Source organism: Podarcis vaucheri, assembly GCF_965113315.1.
Source record: "Podarcis vaucheri genome assembly, chromosome: 1".
Classification (NCBI taxonomy): Eukaryota; Metazoa; Chordata; class Lepidosauria; order Squamata; family Lacertidae; genus Podarcis; species Podarcis vaucheri.
Genome location: NC_138759.1, coordinates 23,985,935 through 24,005,393, shown reverse-complemented (window position 1 = coordinate 24,005,393; position 19,459 = coordinate 23,985,935). Strand labels below are relative to the sequence as shown.

At 41.8% G+C, this 19,459-nt stretch overlaps 1 protein-coding gene across 2 annotated transcripts in view; it reads right to left on the bottom strand.

Moving 5' to 3' along the window:
* Positions 1-19,378, bottom strand: part of TC2N (tandem C2 domains, nuclear) — a 33,552-nt gene extending 14,174 nt beyond the window's left edge. Inside the window, exons 1-6 of one of the 2 annotated variants that reach the window (XM_082233392.1) lie at positions 19,192-19,378; positions 7,564-7,685; positions 5,428-5,655; positions 3,152-3,328; positions 2,117-2,208; positions 651-726 (exon numbers count right to left, since the gene is read on the bottom strand). In XM_082233392.1, coding sequence (XP_082089518.1) covers positions 651-726; positions 2,117-2,208; positions 3,152-3,328; positions 5,428-5,655; positions 7,564-7,630 — 640 coding nt within the window. In that variant the 5' untranslated portion in view covers positions 7,631-7,685; positions 19,192-19,378. The remainder of the gene's footprint in view (positions 1-650; positions 727-2,116; positions 2,209-3,151; positions 3,329-5,427; positions 5,656-7,563; positions 7,686-19,191) is intronic. The other variant, XM_082233391.1, reaches the window with a different exon arrangement.
* Between the last annotated feature and the right edge of the window lie 81 nt (positions 19,379-19,459).

Below are 19,459 nucleotides of genomic sequence, written 5' to 3'. Positions count from 1 at the left end.
AAGATATAGCCAGTCATTGCTTAATGGCTTACTATGAACAAGCCATGAGCTCGCTGGCAGTGCTTTTCTCCATTTCCTGGCTGGGCAATACCTACACAGGTGTTATTCCGATGAGACGATATCATCCTTCAGAGCTTTGTTCTTAAACAGATTGCAAATGCCATTCTGCAAAAGACTTTCCCACACACTGGTTGTGCTGCATCCTCCTTTGGAAGTGCAAATCCTTATGTTCTGGAGCACTGAAGTCATTGTAGCTGTGCTACAGTACTAAAAATCGGTAGGAATAACAAGGCTGAAGCAGAACAAATCTGCAAGTTTCAGTCAGAGAGGCACAACCTTAGTCGTTCCTGAAAGATCTGTAAAAACGTAATATATAAACTATAACGGCTTGTGTCTTTGACACACTTGCGCATGGAACAGCTCCATGTTCTCAAGCTCACAAGCTTCTCCCCAGAAAGAAGGAACTGGATGATTAGCTCTGAGCTTGCATTTTTACAGATCAGACACAGAGGTGTGTCTTTGGGAAATACTTCCGTAAGCAGCACGTGACTTGTATTTGCAGTAACGAAATGTCCATATTCTTGATGTCGTGTCTAAGCCTCAGATTTACTTTCAGATTTGAAAGAAGATGAACAAACAGTGTTTATTACCTAGACTCCTGTTACTACCGTGCGAGTCCTTCCTGGATGAAGTGCTGCTTGGAACACTGGAAACTGAATCGTATCTCTGTCAAAAAAACAAAAATGTACCTGATCAGTGAACGAGAAAACAACAACAACAACCAGGGATACAAGACCACCTATACAAATTCACACAGCTTGTCAATAGTAAATGAAGGAAAGGAGCTACTATGGAAGACACTGGCTCTTCCCTCCAACCTGAAATGCTATTGCAAAGCAAGAAAAACTGGAATTTGGACACAATCTAGCCCACACTGGTGCTTCTTAAATCCCATTGAAGTAAATGGGGCTAAAGTAGCAAAACCCTATAATAGGACTGTAGCATACGACAGTATCATGCATATTTATCCAATTTCATATCATGTTGCTGCCACAACTTGGAAGGTGTAACTTGGAAGCTGAGCCAAACTGTAAATGCTGTTTAGTCAGAGTTTAAGCCAAAGTTGCTTTATCCCCATGCATTGCAGGGAGTTGGTCTGGATGACCCTTGGGGTTCCTTTTCAATTGAGAGCTGGACCATAAAGAAGGCTGATCGCCAAAGAATTGATGCTTTTGGTGCTGGAGGAGACTCTTGAGAGTCCCATGGACTGAAAGAAGATCAAACCTCTCCATGCTTAAGGAAATCAGCCCTGAGTGCTCACTGGAAGGACAGATCCTGAAGCTGAGGCTCCAATACTTTGGCCACCTCATGAGAAGAGAAGACTCCCTGGAAAAGACCCTGATGTTGGGAAAGATGGAGGGCACAAGGAGAAGGGGATGACAGAGGACGAGATGGTTGGATAGTGTTCTCGAAGCTACCAGCATGAGTTTGACCAAACTGCGGGAGGCAGTGGAAGACAGGAGTGCCAGGCGTGCTCTGGTCCATGGGGTCACGAAGAGTCGGACACGACTAAACGATTAAACAACAACAACATGATTCTCCAAATGCACTGACAACAGTTTGTGAGCACCTCTTGAAAGGGCATGTGAAACCCACTGAAGTTTGAGGAGTCCTAAACTCACTCCTGATTTATTTCCTCAATCATATTTTAACTACTACCTGCCACCCAGGAAGTGGTGTGGCCTATATATACCTCATTTAGGCATTCTGGAATTGTTCCTGGTGTACACTACTATGGGTACTATGACTATAAATGTGTCCTTTTTTCAATGCACATTACAATGATTTCTAAGGCTATAATGTCCAGTTATGCACTGAAATTAGATGCAAAGTGCTTTGCCAATCACTTTCCATACTTCTGCTAACACAGCCACAAATTTTCACAAACAAAATGCATTTGAATCCAGCGAAGCAGGACTCTGAAAAAGGATGAGATAATTTCTAACATAATTGAGTCAGCCGTTGCAAGCAACCAAAGAATAAGGATAACAATGTAGGAGAAGAAAGCATGCTTCTTGGTGGGTGCAGCCTTTAAGTTATGAAAAGAATTTATTACCTGCATAAATCGGTGGGGTGGACTGGTAAGGTCAAACATTGAGTGACTTAGAGAAGACGAGGCTGGCAATGTGGAGCTCCTTAAGTCACAAACTGAAAAGAAATGGAAGAGAGACCCCTTGTTTAAATCTCAGGAACAATATAGGAGCCTGTACAAGCTGCACACAACTGGGGCAGAGACTGTATTGTTCAAAAAAATTAAATACATAGATAGTAGATTCAAAAGTAAGATCCTAGTATCTCACCCTAAGAATCTGTAGGTAAAAAAACCAGTCTCATTCAGACAGTTCTGTGTCAGTGACAACTCAGAATAACTTATGATTTTTTATAAGGAAGGTACTTTACTGTGCCAGCCCCATTAAAAAGAAGGGAAGCTGCACAACTTTCCTGCAGGAGTTTTCTTGCCAGCTCCCAACAGTTCTCCACTAACTTGTGTCCACACAAAGAATAGCTTTGTTGTATACATTGTCTGATTGCTGCCTGGTGACAAGGCACAGGGGACCAGGACAACTAAACCATTTGCTGTTTGCTAGCAGCTGTGCTGACCTGGGCATTTGTGGGTGGGGAATTCAAAGCAGCTGTGACCAGTTTCAAACACCTGGCCTATTGACTAAATGAATGAGTGCTGCTGCCCTGCCTACCCGCTAAGTGCCGTTCAACATTGGAGATTTTCTCTCTGTCTCTCATTGTCTCCCTTTGTTTGTTTCTGAATGTGCGGAGGGCGCGGTACTTGGGCGTGATGGGTGGTAGGGCACTTGGTGTTAATAGCTCAGGGTGAGAACCTGGGCATTTGGAATACTGACAGGCCCATGCAAGGTGAGGGGCAGCTAGGCAGACTTGCCCTAGGCCTCAGAGGAGCTGGCTGCAAGTCCTCAAACACATGGAACAGTGGTGTGCTCCCAAAAACCACTGAGTTCATGGCTGAAAAGGGTCTTTCAAGTACAATGCTGCTGTCCAGGTCACTTATTTATTTCAATTGCAGATAATGAAGAGGCAGTGGTGGGTCGAATAGTATTGCCACTAGTTTATTATTTACCTGACCCGTATAATTTTCTTTTGTTAGATTTTTCTGGGCAGTACTGAGTCGAATCTGGAGAGAGAGAAGGCTGCTGGTACATGTAGAATGGATTATACACCACATCAACAAGGGGTCTTTGCTGGTATGTGTTGGAAACATCTGCTTTCCGGTCGCCAAAATGTGCTATAGCAGAACCTGCAAGGCATGAGTTACATTATTAGGCAAGTCAGCATTTCACCTAAGTGTTGCGTAACATATCAGCGGGTCAGTCTACAGAGTCAAAAAACAGATGTTTCCTCTTCCTAGGTTGCATGCCTGTGCAAAGGTCAGTAGCTGAGTTGGGAAATCTTGTAAAGTTATAAAAGGTTTTCCAGGACCCAAATACTTTTAATTGAGTATTGATACCAAGGGATATTACATTCATAAAAAGCTGAAAACAAATATAGAGAAGGGAGGTGCATTACTTTGCACGGTTATTGACATTGGCAGAGCATTAAAAATTACCTTGCGTATCCTAGTGCTTTATTTGGAGCTGCTACTAGACACTTATTTTGTGCCAATGGTATGGTATGCTCAGTGTCATGCAGAGCACAGAGAAGAGCTGGTTTGTGTCCAAGAAAAGTGTGCAGTCAAAGGGGTGTTCTAAATATACTGCTGCGACATGAAAAGCACGTACCCATGTAGGTATATCCCACATCACATCAAAGAATGCACATCAGAAGTGCTTCCGCCAGGGCCAATGCTGACAATGCTACCTGCGCATTGCAAATACACATATGCATCAAGTGCCCTTTAAATGTGATGCTAATCACACCAAATACCTATATGATCTTCACTCAGTATTAGCATCACTAACTAAACAGAGGCAGCCCAACCCTATGCATGTCTACTCAGAAGCAAATCCCACTGAGCTCAGTGGGGCATTCTCTCAAGTAAAGGCATATAGGATTGAAGCTATCCTGAGTAGAGAAAGTTGAAAAGAGGAGACACAGCACCAATGACCGGGTGGCAGTCAGGCTTCATTATCCTAATATTCCTATAAAACAGGATCATGCAGCTTTCCTATGTATGACTGAGCACTTTTAGGTCGATTGCACGATTTCTGTGATGCTCTTTTTTCACTTCTGATATTGCCTAGAGGAATGGGCAGGATCTTGCGTTAAAATCCAAATGAATAAAGAAAAAGAAATGTGACAGCTATCTGCCTCTGGGCTATGAGCAAGGCAAGCAATTCACCGTTGAGTAAAATACTAGCATACAAGCCACCTTTTCCGGAGGAAAATTTTTAATGTTTGATGTTTTCGTATTTGTTGGAAGTTGCTCAGAGTGGCTGGGGCAAACAATAAAATTCTTCTTCTTCTTCTTCCACTAAAACTACAAAAGAACACTTTTGAAGAATGAAATTCATCAATGTGATTGTAAAATCTATCTGTTCCAGAAAAACACAGCAGAAAAGGGGAAGATCCCAATAATTCTGTGTGTTTTAAATCAGCAGGCACAGAATATATTTTTTGACAGTCTTAGCCTTAATTCTGCATGATCTACTTTTTTACTTTAAGACTTTTAACTACAAACAGGTAAGGGCTAACTTTTTCGGCATGGCAACATATTTTGAGTTGTTTTGCAGATCCTAAAATCAAGAATGCATTGCCTGATAAACCACCTGACTTGCAGAACACTCCCTGGCCTGAGAGTCCTTGAGGTGCACGTACTTCACAAGAGGATACTATTTCCTCACTCAAAGGTCTCAAGGAGGGGGGGCGGTTGAGAAGGAGCTTCCAAAACACACACACACACAAAATCCACCACACAAAAGAATACATTGTCATGGGAACCATATCTGCATGAAACAGGACCTTGGCTCTACCTTCCAACCCAGATTAGGTAGTGGAAATAAAAACAGTTGGAACACAAATGATGGCCTGAAAAACACAGGTCTAATTATTTGACGGGGTTGTAGGGAATGACTAACGCCAAACTCTGATTGAATCAGAAGCCAAAGAGGCTAAAAACATTCTTGGCAAAAGCCAGGGGCTTTCATTTTGGTGTGAATGGTTACATAAACGGAAGGAGGGTCCTAAGTGCAGGTTTTTCATCCTAAGAGCTGCAGGCTGTGTAGAATTTCCCCAAAGACACACAGCAGCCTGAAGCACTGTGGGTATTAAACAAGTTGGAATGCATTGCAGATGCAGGCAGCTCAACTCAACCAAGTGCCTCTGAAACTACATAGGGTATCCCTCAATTGAATAAACAAGCTGCTTTTAAATCTGTTCTGTTTTCTTCCAGTGCTTTACCTTGAATTCCTCCAATGTGTGGATTGCCAAGGTTCCTGGGCTGAATGTAGGCAAGCTTGAACTGAGGAACTACAAAGGGAACATCCTTGCCACCTGGTGGGAGCTTGGAGAGAAGATAATCCTCCGAACAGCCAACCTGAGGTTTCACCAACACAGAAGACAAGGGAGGCTTCTCTACAACATTTGATCTATATTTGGCTGTAACTTCAGACTCCTTCTCCAGAGAAGCTGTAATTTAACATAAAAAAGCATGAGAAGCACATTCAAGCCTTGAATGAACAGTCTGAAATGATCTTTTGTGTTTTTAACAGGATCAGAGGCAAATAGGTTTTTCTATCCTGTTAACTGCATCCCCAGAGAGGGAGCAGCAGGCAGTAAGTATATCTGTCTCAGGAAGATGTGCAGTGGTTCCAAAGTGCTGTAAACCAATCCTTTTCACGGTTCACACAACTGCTTCGGAGAAGGTTTAGAAGGTGATTATTGAGAGACAAGCTGTCCATTAAACTCAACATCACAAATGCAAAATTTAAATTGTAACCTTCACAATCTACACAAGAATGAAGAATGTGTTCTACATGGAGCTGTCTTTGAAGAGGACTTGGAAATTGCAGCTGGTGCAGAATCCTGGCCCGTCTGCACAGGCTACTGATTAGTTTCTGGACCCAGTTCCAAGTGCTGGTTTTGACTTATGTGGGTCAGGGCCACAATACATCAAGGGCCACCTCTCCCCACATGGACTAACCCAGACCCTTTGTTCTTCACCTGAGGCCCTTTTCTGTGTGCCCTCTCCGAGAGATGTGCGGAGAATGGCAACAAGAGAACAGGCCTTCTCAGGGGTGGCTCCACATTTATTGAATACCCTCCCTATGGAGGCAACCCCTGGCACCATCACTATCTGCTTTTGGGTGCCAAGATTTGGATCTCCTTATCTTTTAGCAAGGTGAGGTGGCGTTGGATCTGTATGTATATGTGTGTGTATATATTACTTGTGGAACTGAGGATGTTTTATCCTTGCTTTTAATGCTCATTCATTTGTAAGTTGCTTTGAGTTTCATTTTTATTTTATTTTTGCAAAAAGCAACTAATAAATAAAATTATTACATGTGTTAATAATAAACGTTAATAATCCGGGTTGTTACCCCGTGTCTATTCAAGTCCCTCCCTCCCTCCCTCCCTCCCTCCCTCCCTCCCATACCCCTCACACTTGTACACATTTACAAAATGTGCTCAGCTACAGAATGGAAGAGAGAAACTCCTTAAATTCTGCAGTTATGACAAAGTAATTACAGTGGTGCCCCGCAAGATGAATGCCTCGCAAGACGGAAAACTCGCTAGACGAAAGAGTTTTCCGTTTTGGAGGTGCTTCGCAAAACGAATTTCCTATGGGCTTGCTTCGCAAGATGACAATGTCTTGCGAGTTCCTGCTGGTTTTTCCCCCTCCCCCCTTTTTCTAAGCCGCTAAGCCGCTTATCATCTGATCCGATCATCAGATAAGCCGCTAAAAGCTGCTAATAGCGCTAATCCGCTAATCCGTCAATGGGCTTGCTTCGCAAGACGAAAAAAACGCTAGACGAAGAGAATCACAGAACGGATTCTTTTCGTCTTGCGAGGCACCACTGTACTCAAAAAATGACAACTTAAATGCAATCATCAATGACAAATATGCAAATAGTGAGTGATGCCCAACACTGCCAATGAAAGACAATCTTGCACACTGAACATTTCCCTCGCTTGTCTTCTTCCCTGAACCCCCAGTACTACTCAAAGGTAATTTTCCTCCTCCTACTGCAGCATTGTACAATTCATTCCACAAAACTGATAAATCGCTTCAAGAGAAATATGTTGGAGGGATGGGGGGGGGGCTGCAGTGTTGAAGGAGGAGGAGGAAATATATATTGCATGAGCTTGTCTTCCATTCCTGCAATGTTGGCTATCACACAATTGCCTTACAATGGCAACAGGATATTTAAACATTTCACCTACTAATACAACCTGAAAAAGAGAGTATAAATGAAATTTTGAAAGGCTGATGCGCTAAATAGAACATAGCATTTCTGGTGATCAAAACGATTGTAAGACAGCTGCCAATATACCCACGCCAGTGTTAAAAAACATGCAAAATTTAATTGAACTCACCATCATGCTTTTCTTTCTCAACATACAAACATGCACTGCAACAGTTCTTGATGCATTCTGCTGCCATTACTGCTTCTAACACAAGCTGGAATGCAGTCAAGAATCCAAGTTAGAAATCAGCCCTGAAAATTAACCATTGCTTTAGATGAGAATACAGGAATGAAAAGGACATCTTTATTTCATTTGTACAGCATTTCATTTACCCAGTTTCTATGCTGTTCCATACAATACAGTGGTACCTTGGTTTGCATACGTCTTGGTTTGCATACGTTTTGGATTACAAACATGACAAACCCGCAACTGCGTGTCCCAGTTTGCAACTTTTTTTTGGATTACAATCCACTTTTTTTTGGATTACGAACAATTTTTTTGAGAAGGCCCCATTGGCGAAAGAACACCTTGGGTTACAACCTGTTTTGGTTTACAAACGGACCTCTGGAATGGATTATGGTTATAAACCAAGGTACCACTGTACTTAGAAGCACAGTGTCCTAAATTAAAACACTTGCTTCATTGGGGTTTCTAGACAGGAACTGGTAAAAAAAGCTCTAGGCTTGTGCAAGATGTCACACAGGCAACTCACAGCTTTTGGTGCTACTATGCCCAATTTATCTCCTACAAGGAAATACTGTTAAATAAAATGTGCTCCTATAAGGAAATACATGTGACTTCTAAAAGGAAAGGAAAAAAACTCTCTGAAATGGGTCATGTGCCTAATAAACACGCACTGAGCTATTAAGAGAACAGAAGGCCAGCAGCAGCAGCACACGCCAGGCATTTTTATAAACAGGTGTGAGTAATAGAAATTTCAGCTTATATTTGCTTCCTTCCTTCCTGTGCTGCAACATACTTCAAATGCACTGCTGCAGAATTCTTCTAGGATGATGGAATTCAAACCAGGGCCACACAACCCAAGGATGGCCCTATCAGTCCAAAGCAACCAAATATCTAAAGAGAGGGAGCATCTCATAAAGAATTGACAGAAGGAGCACACACAAATGCAGTGTGAGCTATGCAAAGTAATGGCCATCCAACATGGAGCTGTGTTCCTACGCCATTAATTGTAAAAAGCTAAAGGTAAAGGACTCCTGACAGTTAAGTCCAGTCGCGAACGACTCTGGGGTTGCGGCGCACATCTTGCTTTACTGGCCAAGGGAGCCAACGTTTGTCCGCAGACAGTTTTTCCGGGCCATGTGGCCAGCATGACTAAGCCGCTTTTGGCAAAACCAGAGCAGCGCACGGAAACGCCATTTACCTTTCCACTGGAGCGGTACCTATTTATCTAATTGCACTTTGACGTGCTTTCGAACTGCTAGGCTGGCAGGAGCTGGGACCGAGCAACGGGAGCTCACCCCGTCGTGGGATTCGAACCACGACCTTCCGATCGGCAAGCCCTAGGCTCAGTGGTTTAGACCACAGCGCCACCTGCGTCCCTGCCATTAATTGTACTTAGGTGTATTTTATTGGGTTCTAGCCACTGTTTCAATCTGCTTCTTTTTTTGTCTCAGTGGTTTCCTACTATTATTATATTTTGCAGTCTTTGACTGCTTTACACTGACTGTTCTACACTGCCTTAGGGACATTCATGTCAAAAGGTGTGATAGGATTTCTATAACTAAATGCATCAGAATGTTGAATTTTCACAATTCTAGCATAGGGACTTGACTTGGTGACCCACTGTCATGGTACGTCTTGATAGTATCAAATATTTTTCCATATCAGATTCATCCCTGCTCTCTGTTCACCTGGCTGCTAGACCAAATACAACTCACATTTGTATAGATGTGAAGATAAAAAAAATGCTCTTGAGACTAAGAAATGTAAGATCAAAGTTGTTGTTTCTTAAAAAATAAAAGTCCACCAGACACACTCCTAAAGAATTTAATCAATAGTACTTCAATGTAGTTGGACTGGAGAGCATAAATATGTTAACGATTTCCAGATTTGTTTTGTTGGACAACAAGTTAATCAGATAAATCTGATATCAAAGCCTTAATTCCCAGACACAAATATTTGAAGAGGAAAGCAAATACCTTTAACAATTACGTAAAAAATGGCCATAATAGGAATCAACTGTAAATAACATAAACAAATCAAGAGCTGAACATGATCTCTAGAGAAAAGCAGGTCTGTTATTGTAGTTGCTATAAGTCAGTAATTGACTATTAGGGCTTTTGTGTGTGTAAGTCATCTTAATCTTTGAACATAACACCCCCGCAAAACAAAATACTCAGCAGTGACAATACAGTGTAAAATTACAAGTCAGCAGTCTGAAGCCTGAGGTTTATTGGGTAGTACGTCTCGTGGGAAAGGGGGACACACATCATGCTCCTCCTGGGATAGTTTGTCCACCTTTGGTCCCCACCCTGCACTCCGTTCTCACCTGTGCCTCCAAGAAGCTGTCAGCATGCAACAGTGGCCACACCCCAGAAAACAGCTTTGACCAGGTGAGGGTAGCTGATAGGTCTGAAACCCTCAGTGAGTTAGGGTCTTGCCCTGCATGGGAAGATGGGCTCTGGTGGATTGAGCAGACTAGACCAATAGCAGGCCCAACAGTCAAGAAGGCGGTTTCTGCATGTGCTGCAGAGGGAAGTGAGGGGCAGATGGGGCTCATCAAACTGGGAAGATAGCCCACCTTTACCATATGTGGTGGGAATGTAAGAAAGTGAAAGGCTTCTGGGAAAGGATATATAATGAATTGGATATATAATGAAAGGATATATAATGAACTGAATTGAAGAAGATTTAATAAACACATTTATAAAGAAACCAGAGGTCTTTCTGTTAGGAATATTAGGAAATGAGATAAAAAGAAAGGATTGTAATTTTTTCCAATATGCAGTGTCAGCGGCAAGAAATGGAAACAACAGGAAATACCGACGGTGGAAGAATGGAGAATGAAGCTGTTAGACTATGCTGAGCTGGATAAATTGACTGGGAAGATTAGATATTTAAGAGACCAAAAGTTCATCGAGGACTGGGGGAAATTTGTGGAATATCTGGAAAGTATAAGTGAGGGACAGATAACGCTAGAGGGATTTAAAGAAGCACTGTGAAAAATTGAGAAGTATTGTTTAAAGGGAATAGAAAAGTAAGATATAAATAATGACAATATAAACCTAAGGAATGCGTAACTTAAATAATGACTATGGATGATTGACGGAAAAGCTGAAGGAAGTCCAGAAAAGAAATAATTTGTGAAAAATTGGATGTGAAATTAGTATGTGTTCTTGTTTTTGTTGTAAACTAATAAAAATTATTTCAAAAAAAAAAAAAGGAAGGTAGCCCATCTAGGAGAAGGAAAACTCTGACCCTAAACCTCTGCTGCTTTGTGGGATAACTTTGAGAGAAGGAAAGGCTAAGGACTAAACCCTACACAATTCGGGAGTGGAGTCCCTAGGGTGGTTGGGTGGTGCCTTGTACATCTTCTTCCGGAGACTCCTGCAGACAAGATGGTGCCAAACATATTGCTCTGCTTTCCTTTGGACCACATCAGCAAGGCTAAAGAAGTTATACAGAGCTTGGATTCCTCAGCAAGATGAGCCGACTTGCCACTATTTTATCCGATGGTATGCACCCAGAGAAATGTCGGTCCTGTGCTAACAATGCCATAAGCCTAATTAGGCCCATGTGTTGGACATTCTCTACCACTGCCACAAGCCCAGTTCAGACTTCTCTGAACTGTTTCACATGTAGTGGCCTGAGCAGTCCCAAGGATGCAGCTGAACAGAGGAACACCTAGGTCATCTCCTTGCAGATGCTACTGATATTTCTCAGCACCGATTTGCACAAGAGTGCCAATAAATTATTGCAACAGCTATGGTCACACAAATCACTGCCAGAAAGCGGATATCCTGCAATGAACAACTTTTCTTCTACGTGTACCAAAGCAAAACAGAGATAACCATTACATTCTTTAAAAAAGTGTAAATACAATAAAATAACCATTTAATTATTATTATTATTATTATTATTAATAATAATAATACTACATTTCTTGTGGCATTTGAACATCACTTTAAAGACTTCTTCTTCTTCTTCTTCTTCTTCTTCTTCTTCTTCTTCTTCTTCTTCTTCTTCTTCCTCTTCTTCTTCTTCTTTGCACAATGGCAAGAAGTTAAGCTCCAGAATTTCTGTCTCTCAACACCTGCATTCTGCATCCACAGAGAGATTTAGGTTGTAAAACGAAAGACGTCAACAGCCCAACTGTTAACGTTAACTAAATACACGAGTTATGCCCAAACAAGATAAACGACTGTTTGTGAAGTGGAAAAGTATTTGAATACCTGTATACATAATACTAGGCTCAACCGGTAAGAACATGAGCTTCAGGGAGTGAGGGACAGAAATTCTAGCATTTGTTTTACGGGATTGGCGGGGGGGGGGGGGGCTGAACACAAATCTAACGTACAACAGCAGAAACAGGGAGATTGGTTCTCTGGAATTTGCCTTCTCCTACCCTGCCAGAGGAGCAATGTACCAGCATGCATTTTCTTGGAACCCTGATGATCAAGCTGCGTAAGAGCAGTCCTATTAGATCAAACTAAAGGTATACATAGTTCAGCATATTGTTTCCCCGCAGCAGTGTTAGAAACAGAGATATGAAAGCCAGAAGCTAAACGGCACCCTAAACCTAGGTTATGGGTGCAACCTAGGTGCCCTTTCTTAATAACAAGAATAGAAAGCTGAAAATGAATGAAAATGTTATGTTCATTTTTCACATGGTCTGGTCCTTCCCCTGCCTGCCCCCCTAATCTTCTTAAGAGGGTCTCTTCTCCAGTCTTCGGAGAGTGGCTGAAAGTGGGGAGGCAGAAAAAGGTCCTCCTTTCCTTCCATTCTGCAGTTTTAATCTGAAGTCTTATGTGCAGCACTGTACCCAGAACTCAGAAACTGCTCACGCTAATGAAATTTCTTGTCGCAAAGTGTGCCTTGAACAATGGGAGTTTTGAACACTGTCCCGCAGAGACAATCTAGGGAAGCATTCATGCAGGACAGGAGGGTAATAACCCTCTCCTTCTCTTCTCAAGAAAAATTACCCCTCTCTCTCCCTGGAGGTAAGGTTGCTGCAGGGAAGAGGTTATGTTTGGACAATCAAAGGTCATGCTCTTTGACCTGCTCTGCCCCATCCCTCTACTTGAGACCAATATCTCTTTGATATTTTGAGTGGGGTGGGCAGGGGTGAATTTTACCTTTAGGCAGGATAGATTATATTTGGCTTTTAATTGTTGTGTTTTAAAATGATGTTACTGGGATTTTTTTTTTTGTCTTCAGTTTGTTGTCTTCAGGTGTTCCTTTAGTTTCTAATTTACATTAACCATTGTAAGATGACTTTGGGGCCCTTCTGGCAAGAAGGGAGCACAAAAATAAGCTCTAAATTAATTGGTTTATCATGACCAGTGGCCATCGATAGTTCTAGCCTGCATGGATTTGCATAATTTTCTATACCTCTACCATGACCTTTTTTTGTGTAAACTTAAGAAAAAGCAAACCTTTTCTTGTGGGGTGGTTGCTCCAGCCCCATGACCATTTTGTCTGCCCTCCTTTCGTTTTCAAATTTAAAAATAAGGGTTATTTCTGGTGACTTCCTTATGTCTGGTTGTTCTTTGTGCTTATTTGATTGTTAGCCATCCTGAACATTAAAAAAAGAAAGGCAAGGTATAAATATTAGAAACAACAAGGGACAGGGAGGTGTGCGTGCTTTATTACCAGATGCAAAAAAAGCAGACAGTCAGGATATGCCATTTCAATCTGGGTGGAGTTTGCTTCCATTTCACCCTCCTGTTTTTTAAAAGGCCTTATTGTGCCTTAAGTTCCTTGAAGTGTATATCCATGTCATTCCTCTCCCTTGTTCAAACAAGATACGCTGAATGTATTCCCTGTCCTCATGTTTTCTACTACACCTGTGGTATTATTACCCCTTATTAGGTAGATTAGCTTGCTGTTAACCTCTGCCTTGCCCTAATCCTATGCAACACTACCCCAATTGTTCAGCCTGTCCAACTCAGTTCCATCTTCTCCTGCATTATCTGGTCATAGGCTCCAGGAGAATTTGATCTACCCTGGCTTCTCTCCATGCAAAGCCCACTCTCTTAACTAACATAAATTATTCTGCTTTCGATGAGTTTCAGTGTTATTATTCTGCTTTCGAGGCTTTCAGATGCTTGTACGTTAAAAAGGTTTCACAGATGGTTTAAACTAATTCAGACAACAGCAGCTTCTGCTGCAGAAGAACTTCTAGCTCAAAGCTGCAAAACAAACTGATGGAGATTCGGTTGTGACTAACTTTAGTTAGATCATGGCTCAAAGCAAAAACAACAAAACCCAGATTCCCCCCCAAAAAAAACAACAACACATAGTAGGGTGTGTGGCTAATTAATTGATGATCACTTGCAGGGGGGAAACTCCCACGGGGGGCACTGAATCTTCTCCAATGGAAAAAGCTCCCAGTACACTATTGCTACTTAGGTTTTTGAATAATTTTATTGGGAGAGAGAGCCTACAAGCAGTAAATCAGAAGGTGTTTTACAAAGAATGGAGAAAGCAGTAAAAAAAGAAAAAGGCAGAATAAAAAAGTACCGGTGTGTTAGTTATTTCTTAATATAGGAAATATAGGCACATAATTAAACTACATGATCTGGCATAGATGTAACCTTCAAAAACACTTATAACTCAACTCAGCTCATCTACTGGGAAGGCATTCTGGGGCAATGAGCAACTGTAAGACTGCTATATTTCTTATATATTACACTATATGAAGGCAGTTGGGATACTGGCCTTTATAGGTATGCCAATCCTTAGGCCTTGTTATGCAAGCAAGCAAGCCACTAACTAACTTAGGCTAGGAACTAACTTCCTCTTTGGGTTGCTTATTGCATAATTACCTGTTACAGTGATCTATATTTTCCCTCTCATATTCCTCATAATGGTCTTTGCCAAGAAATGAAATATCAGGAGCGGGTTCTTCAGTTACTACGAATACCACAACTTCTTCAAATACCTTCCTCTTTTCAGTTTTAGAGGGTCAGAAATTTTTCACGTCCCACTTTCTGAAAGATTAATTTGGATTCCAGCATTTTCCCAATTTCTCCAATTTGTAAACTGTCAAACCGAAAACAGCTCAGCAAGACCTTCAGGTTTTTGTTGCATGCATGGGACTGCAAGACACCGTGTGTATGCTAAAACATTTTCCAGGTCAAAACCATGGCTGTATCATAGAACTGTAGAATTGGAAGGGACCCTGAGCATCATCTAGTCCAACCCCCTGCAAGACAGGATTATGAAGCTATCCTATATGGGGATCGAACCTGCAACCCTGGCATTATCAGCACCACACTCTAACCAACTGAGCTATCCAGGCTGAAGAGGAACATTCTCTCCTGGCATCTAAAAATATGTAATCAGTCACATCATAGTTCTTTGCAAATAACACCCTCAATTTGCAGAATCAGGTCCCAAACCAACTAGAAAAAACAGGTGACAAACATTTTCATATATAACTGCAAGTACTCTAGTTAATTATTAGAACACTACTCATATGAATAGACAAGTGGGGAATCCAAGAATTTGTAGCACATTCCCTCATTCATAAAAGGAGTGATTTTTAAGACTTGTGCAAATTGTAAAAACCGGCACAGGATCTTTCTTCTCAAGTGTACCTTAGGTTCACGAGTAGAGGCTTCTCATACAGTGTGCTGAGTTTTTGAGTTACTCAGAGCACTTCTGAAGCACAGTGCAAGGTCAGAAACGTTCTCCTAACTTGCATTCCTAAACCCCAAGTTCAGGAGAAGAGATGGGGCTCATCATCCTATGCTCTCCAGAAAGGGGTGGGATACTTGCCAGGATGAGCATGGCGAATAAATTTGTAGCAGTGAACCAAGAATGTCTGCTAGCAGCATATTGGCCATAGTCCAATCTTGATTAAAAAACCACATCATAAAGAATGTCACATGCCATGAATGTCAGTTTCAATGGGTTATCACTCCATCAGCTTACAGTCACTTGGTTTGTGTTTATGGGGTGTGCACCTATGAAACCGAATGCCTGCAAAACTAAGGACAACCTGAAAGGCAAATGCACACTTATAACCATCTATGAATTTTCATAGACCCTTTCAAAGGAATAAGCCTCTCCTAAAACAATTCTGAGAAATGCAATCAGCGCACTTGCATAGGACCAATAGGAAGCAAAAACAGCTTGCTATATGGCCGGTGCCTGGATCCAGCTAGCACCCCAAGAGGGACATTTAAATGCTTGTTAAGATGTCATCTGTTTCCAGACCTCAATGTGTTTATACACCCTTTGTTTTGTTTCTTTTTACTTGCAGTACACTGATGTTTAGTCTCGGCACACATAATTTTATAAGATTCACAGAGGTAAACAAGAATAATCTGAACAGAGAGGTCTTGTCCCATTGTGAGAAATAATATATTTTAGGGCTAATCCTACTCTAAATTTCTAGTTAGTAATCCTTACTTCCATCAATCTCTGTGGGCCATTCTGACAGGTTGCTGCCCATCTGTGAATCATCTGGCATCTCTGTGGTGTCAAGTGTCAAAGGTGCCATTACTCTGCATTCCACCAGGAAAAAAACAAAGAACTGCTCACATCTGACATTGTATCTGAAAAATACCATCAGCTGGATTCATCACCAAGTTCTGGCCACTCTCAACTGGGGCTTTATCAAGTTTTACATTTAAAAGGTCAAAATAGAATCAAAATTATTTGTGGGCCTTTAAAATGAGAAGAGAAAACTTGATGCACTGGGTAACCATAAAACAAAAATGTCAACATTTTTACAAAGCAGAGATTCTTTGAGAATGGCAATAAACCAGAGTCCTTTCACATATATCATGGTTTAAAGGGAAAAAAAATTCCCGTAAAAAATTCCAGAATGCAGAAGCTCAACATCGCAGGCCAAGAGGGCCAAAGGTTAATAATTTTTAACCCCAAGGCAACTGACAGCATTGTGTTAGGCTAATTTTGCCAGTGCAAGAAGTACCAACAAAATACTTGAAAATGCTAAGGAGCCTAGTAGCAACTATCAGAGGTATCCCATACACTTTTCTAATGCTGCATTAGGCAAACACCCAATTCACATACTACAATTTATTCTGCTGATAACAATGTTCCCATAACTTGTAAATACATTCATTCAGTTGGATAAGGAAGCATGCAGAGGAGGTGGCAGGTGTGGTAAATGGAAGTGAACGCATCTGTTATACTTCATAACATGGTATCTTTAATTTAGGTGAACTTAGGCTGGCACAAAAGTGATTGGGATGTTGCTGGACACCTTTGTTCCTTGATTTGAATGGCAGCAGTGAACGCTAGAACACAAGAAGAGCCTGGTGGATCAGGCCAACAGGTGATCTAGTCCAGCATTCTGTTCTCACAGAAACCAACCAGGTGCCTATGGGGAACCTGCAAGAAGGAACCTGTGTGCAACGTTCTTCCCTCCTGTGGTTTCCAGCAACTGATATTCAGAAGCATATTGGGGAGGCAGAACATTGCCAACATCATTTGTAGGCACTGATAGACTTATCCTACATGAATTTGTCTAATCTTCTTTTAAAGGCATACAAGTCGGTGGTCAACACTGCCACTTGTGAGCACAAATTCCATAGTTAAACTCTGTGCTGTGTGAGCAAGTACTCTGTATGTCCAGAATCCTCAGACGTTTAGCTTCTTTGAATGTCCGAGCCCTAGTGTTATGAGAAAGGGAGAAAGGTTTTTCTGTAATCACTTTCTCCATGCCATGCATAATTTCCATCGTGTCAGCTCTTACTGACATTTCTCTCTAAACAAAAATAGCCCTAAATGCTGTAAGCTTTCCCCTCTGGGAAGCCACTCCATCTAACTCTCCAATATCCTTTTTGAGGTAAGGCAACCAGAACGGTACCCAGTACTCTCAAGTGCAGCCACACCGTAGATTTGTTTAATGACATATTGGCAGTTTTATTTTCAACTCCTCTCCTAATTATCCCTAACATGGAATTTGCCTTTTCCACAGCAGCCACTAACAGTGCTATGATAAAGCAACCAGGACTCTACTGGTGAACCTTAATCAAGAAGACAGGAATGTGCCCAGACTTAAAAGTTACAAGGCTAGTTCGAACCAAAATGGTCTGAATTTAACGAGTTACGTCAAACGGCTAGACACACTTGAACACACCCAACTGGTCAGGTGCTCAAAATGAGTGTACAGGAATATAGTCTAGGCATTGGAACAGAATGTTCTGATATGATGACTCCTCACCAATTTAATGTTGAATGAAAGACGTCTGGGCTGACAGACAAAAATATTTACGCATGATGCATCTGTTTTGCTATTGAAAGATGCAATCCTATGCCCAGTTACTTAGTCCACTGAGCACACTGGGATTCCGTAAACAAATGTAAGATTGCTCTGTTCTGATATCAATATTATAGAAGATATACTTCAATAACATACTGCTTATAACTAGAACAAAACCGATAAATTGCTCTGTGCTCTAATGGATGCTAAAAGAGTATTTTTTAAAAATATATATATAGTGATTTACTGAACTGATGCATTTACTCTAAGAGTTCTTACCATGTAGTAGTATCAATATATATATAAAAGCCAGTTTCCAGAGATCATGCTAAAGCTAGAGGGTAGTGGATAAATAGAAACCAAGATGGGGTTACACATATAAGATGTGATCCCATTTTACCAATTCTGTAAAAATACAAGTGGCGTGCTTAGATAGGAACAATAACAGGCAGTACTCCCATTTTATAGATCGAGAAACTGAGTGTCTTGAGCCAAAGACAACATAGTAAATTCATGGCAGAACTAAGAATTAGCTAAGATTCCTCTGTTAACAGGCAATTAAAGCTTTAGCTTACTAGTTTATCAATTATATCCAACTTGTAGGCCTAGATCTATTGTCCCACTGAAATCAATGAGAGAAGTTAGTTGTGACTCACTTCATCACCACTGATTTCAACAGAATTTTAGCACAACTAACAGCATCTGGATTGAATTCCTAGCATTTGGAGAAATGCAGGGCACTAATTCAGTTAACAAATGAACACAAAGACTCTTCAGTAAGAGTGAGTGAATTTTGTTAACATTACATTTGCTTTAATATATTTGCCAGGGTTTTTAGCAGGCAGAGGGGCTGAATACATCAACCGCGAGGAATTAGCATTGCACTCTGGACACTTTACAGAGAACTATCACACAAACTTTCGAGATCTGAGTTTCAAACAATTCTGCTTTAATCAGCACAGCTGGATGAGGAATGAATGGGCAAGATCAACGAAAGTGCCAAAGCACGAACTTTCACTAAAGCACCATAGATGTAGTTCCTGAAAACCAGTACTCTCCCTACTAGGAGTCACCTGCCACACTTAGGATCAGTACCTTGCCTTAGGGCACATTTTCCTCTAATAGCTTCCCGACAGGCGGAAATAAAACAGATAATGATGCTGGGGAAACTCTGCAGCTCTTGAACTTCTGGCCTTTCCGACAAAACCAGATTTGTTGTTGTTGGGGTTTTTTTAAGGCCACCTAGCCCCCTCCGCTTCCAGCCGCCCCTCATTCACAAGACGTGCCACTATCCGGGGAAGCTGCCGTTTGGCGCAGATGGGCAAGGGGTCTACCTCAGCAGCGAGGCCACTCCGGTCAGGTCCCTTCATCCTCCTCCTTCTCCACTTCTTTCTCTCGCTTTCTTTGCTCCAGCGGACGACTCAGCCCCTCTGTGAGGCAGAAGCGCACCTGGCTGCCCCCCGGGGCGCGCGCGCGCGCTAGGCGGCCACTATCTCCAGCCTCCAACCGGATGAGGGACACGGGGTCGACGACGACTTGCCCCCCCTCTCCCCACGAGGAGGAAAACCGGCTCCAAGACACCAACTTTCCCCGGGCGAGGGG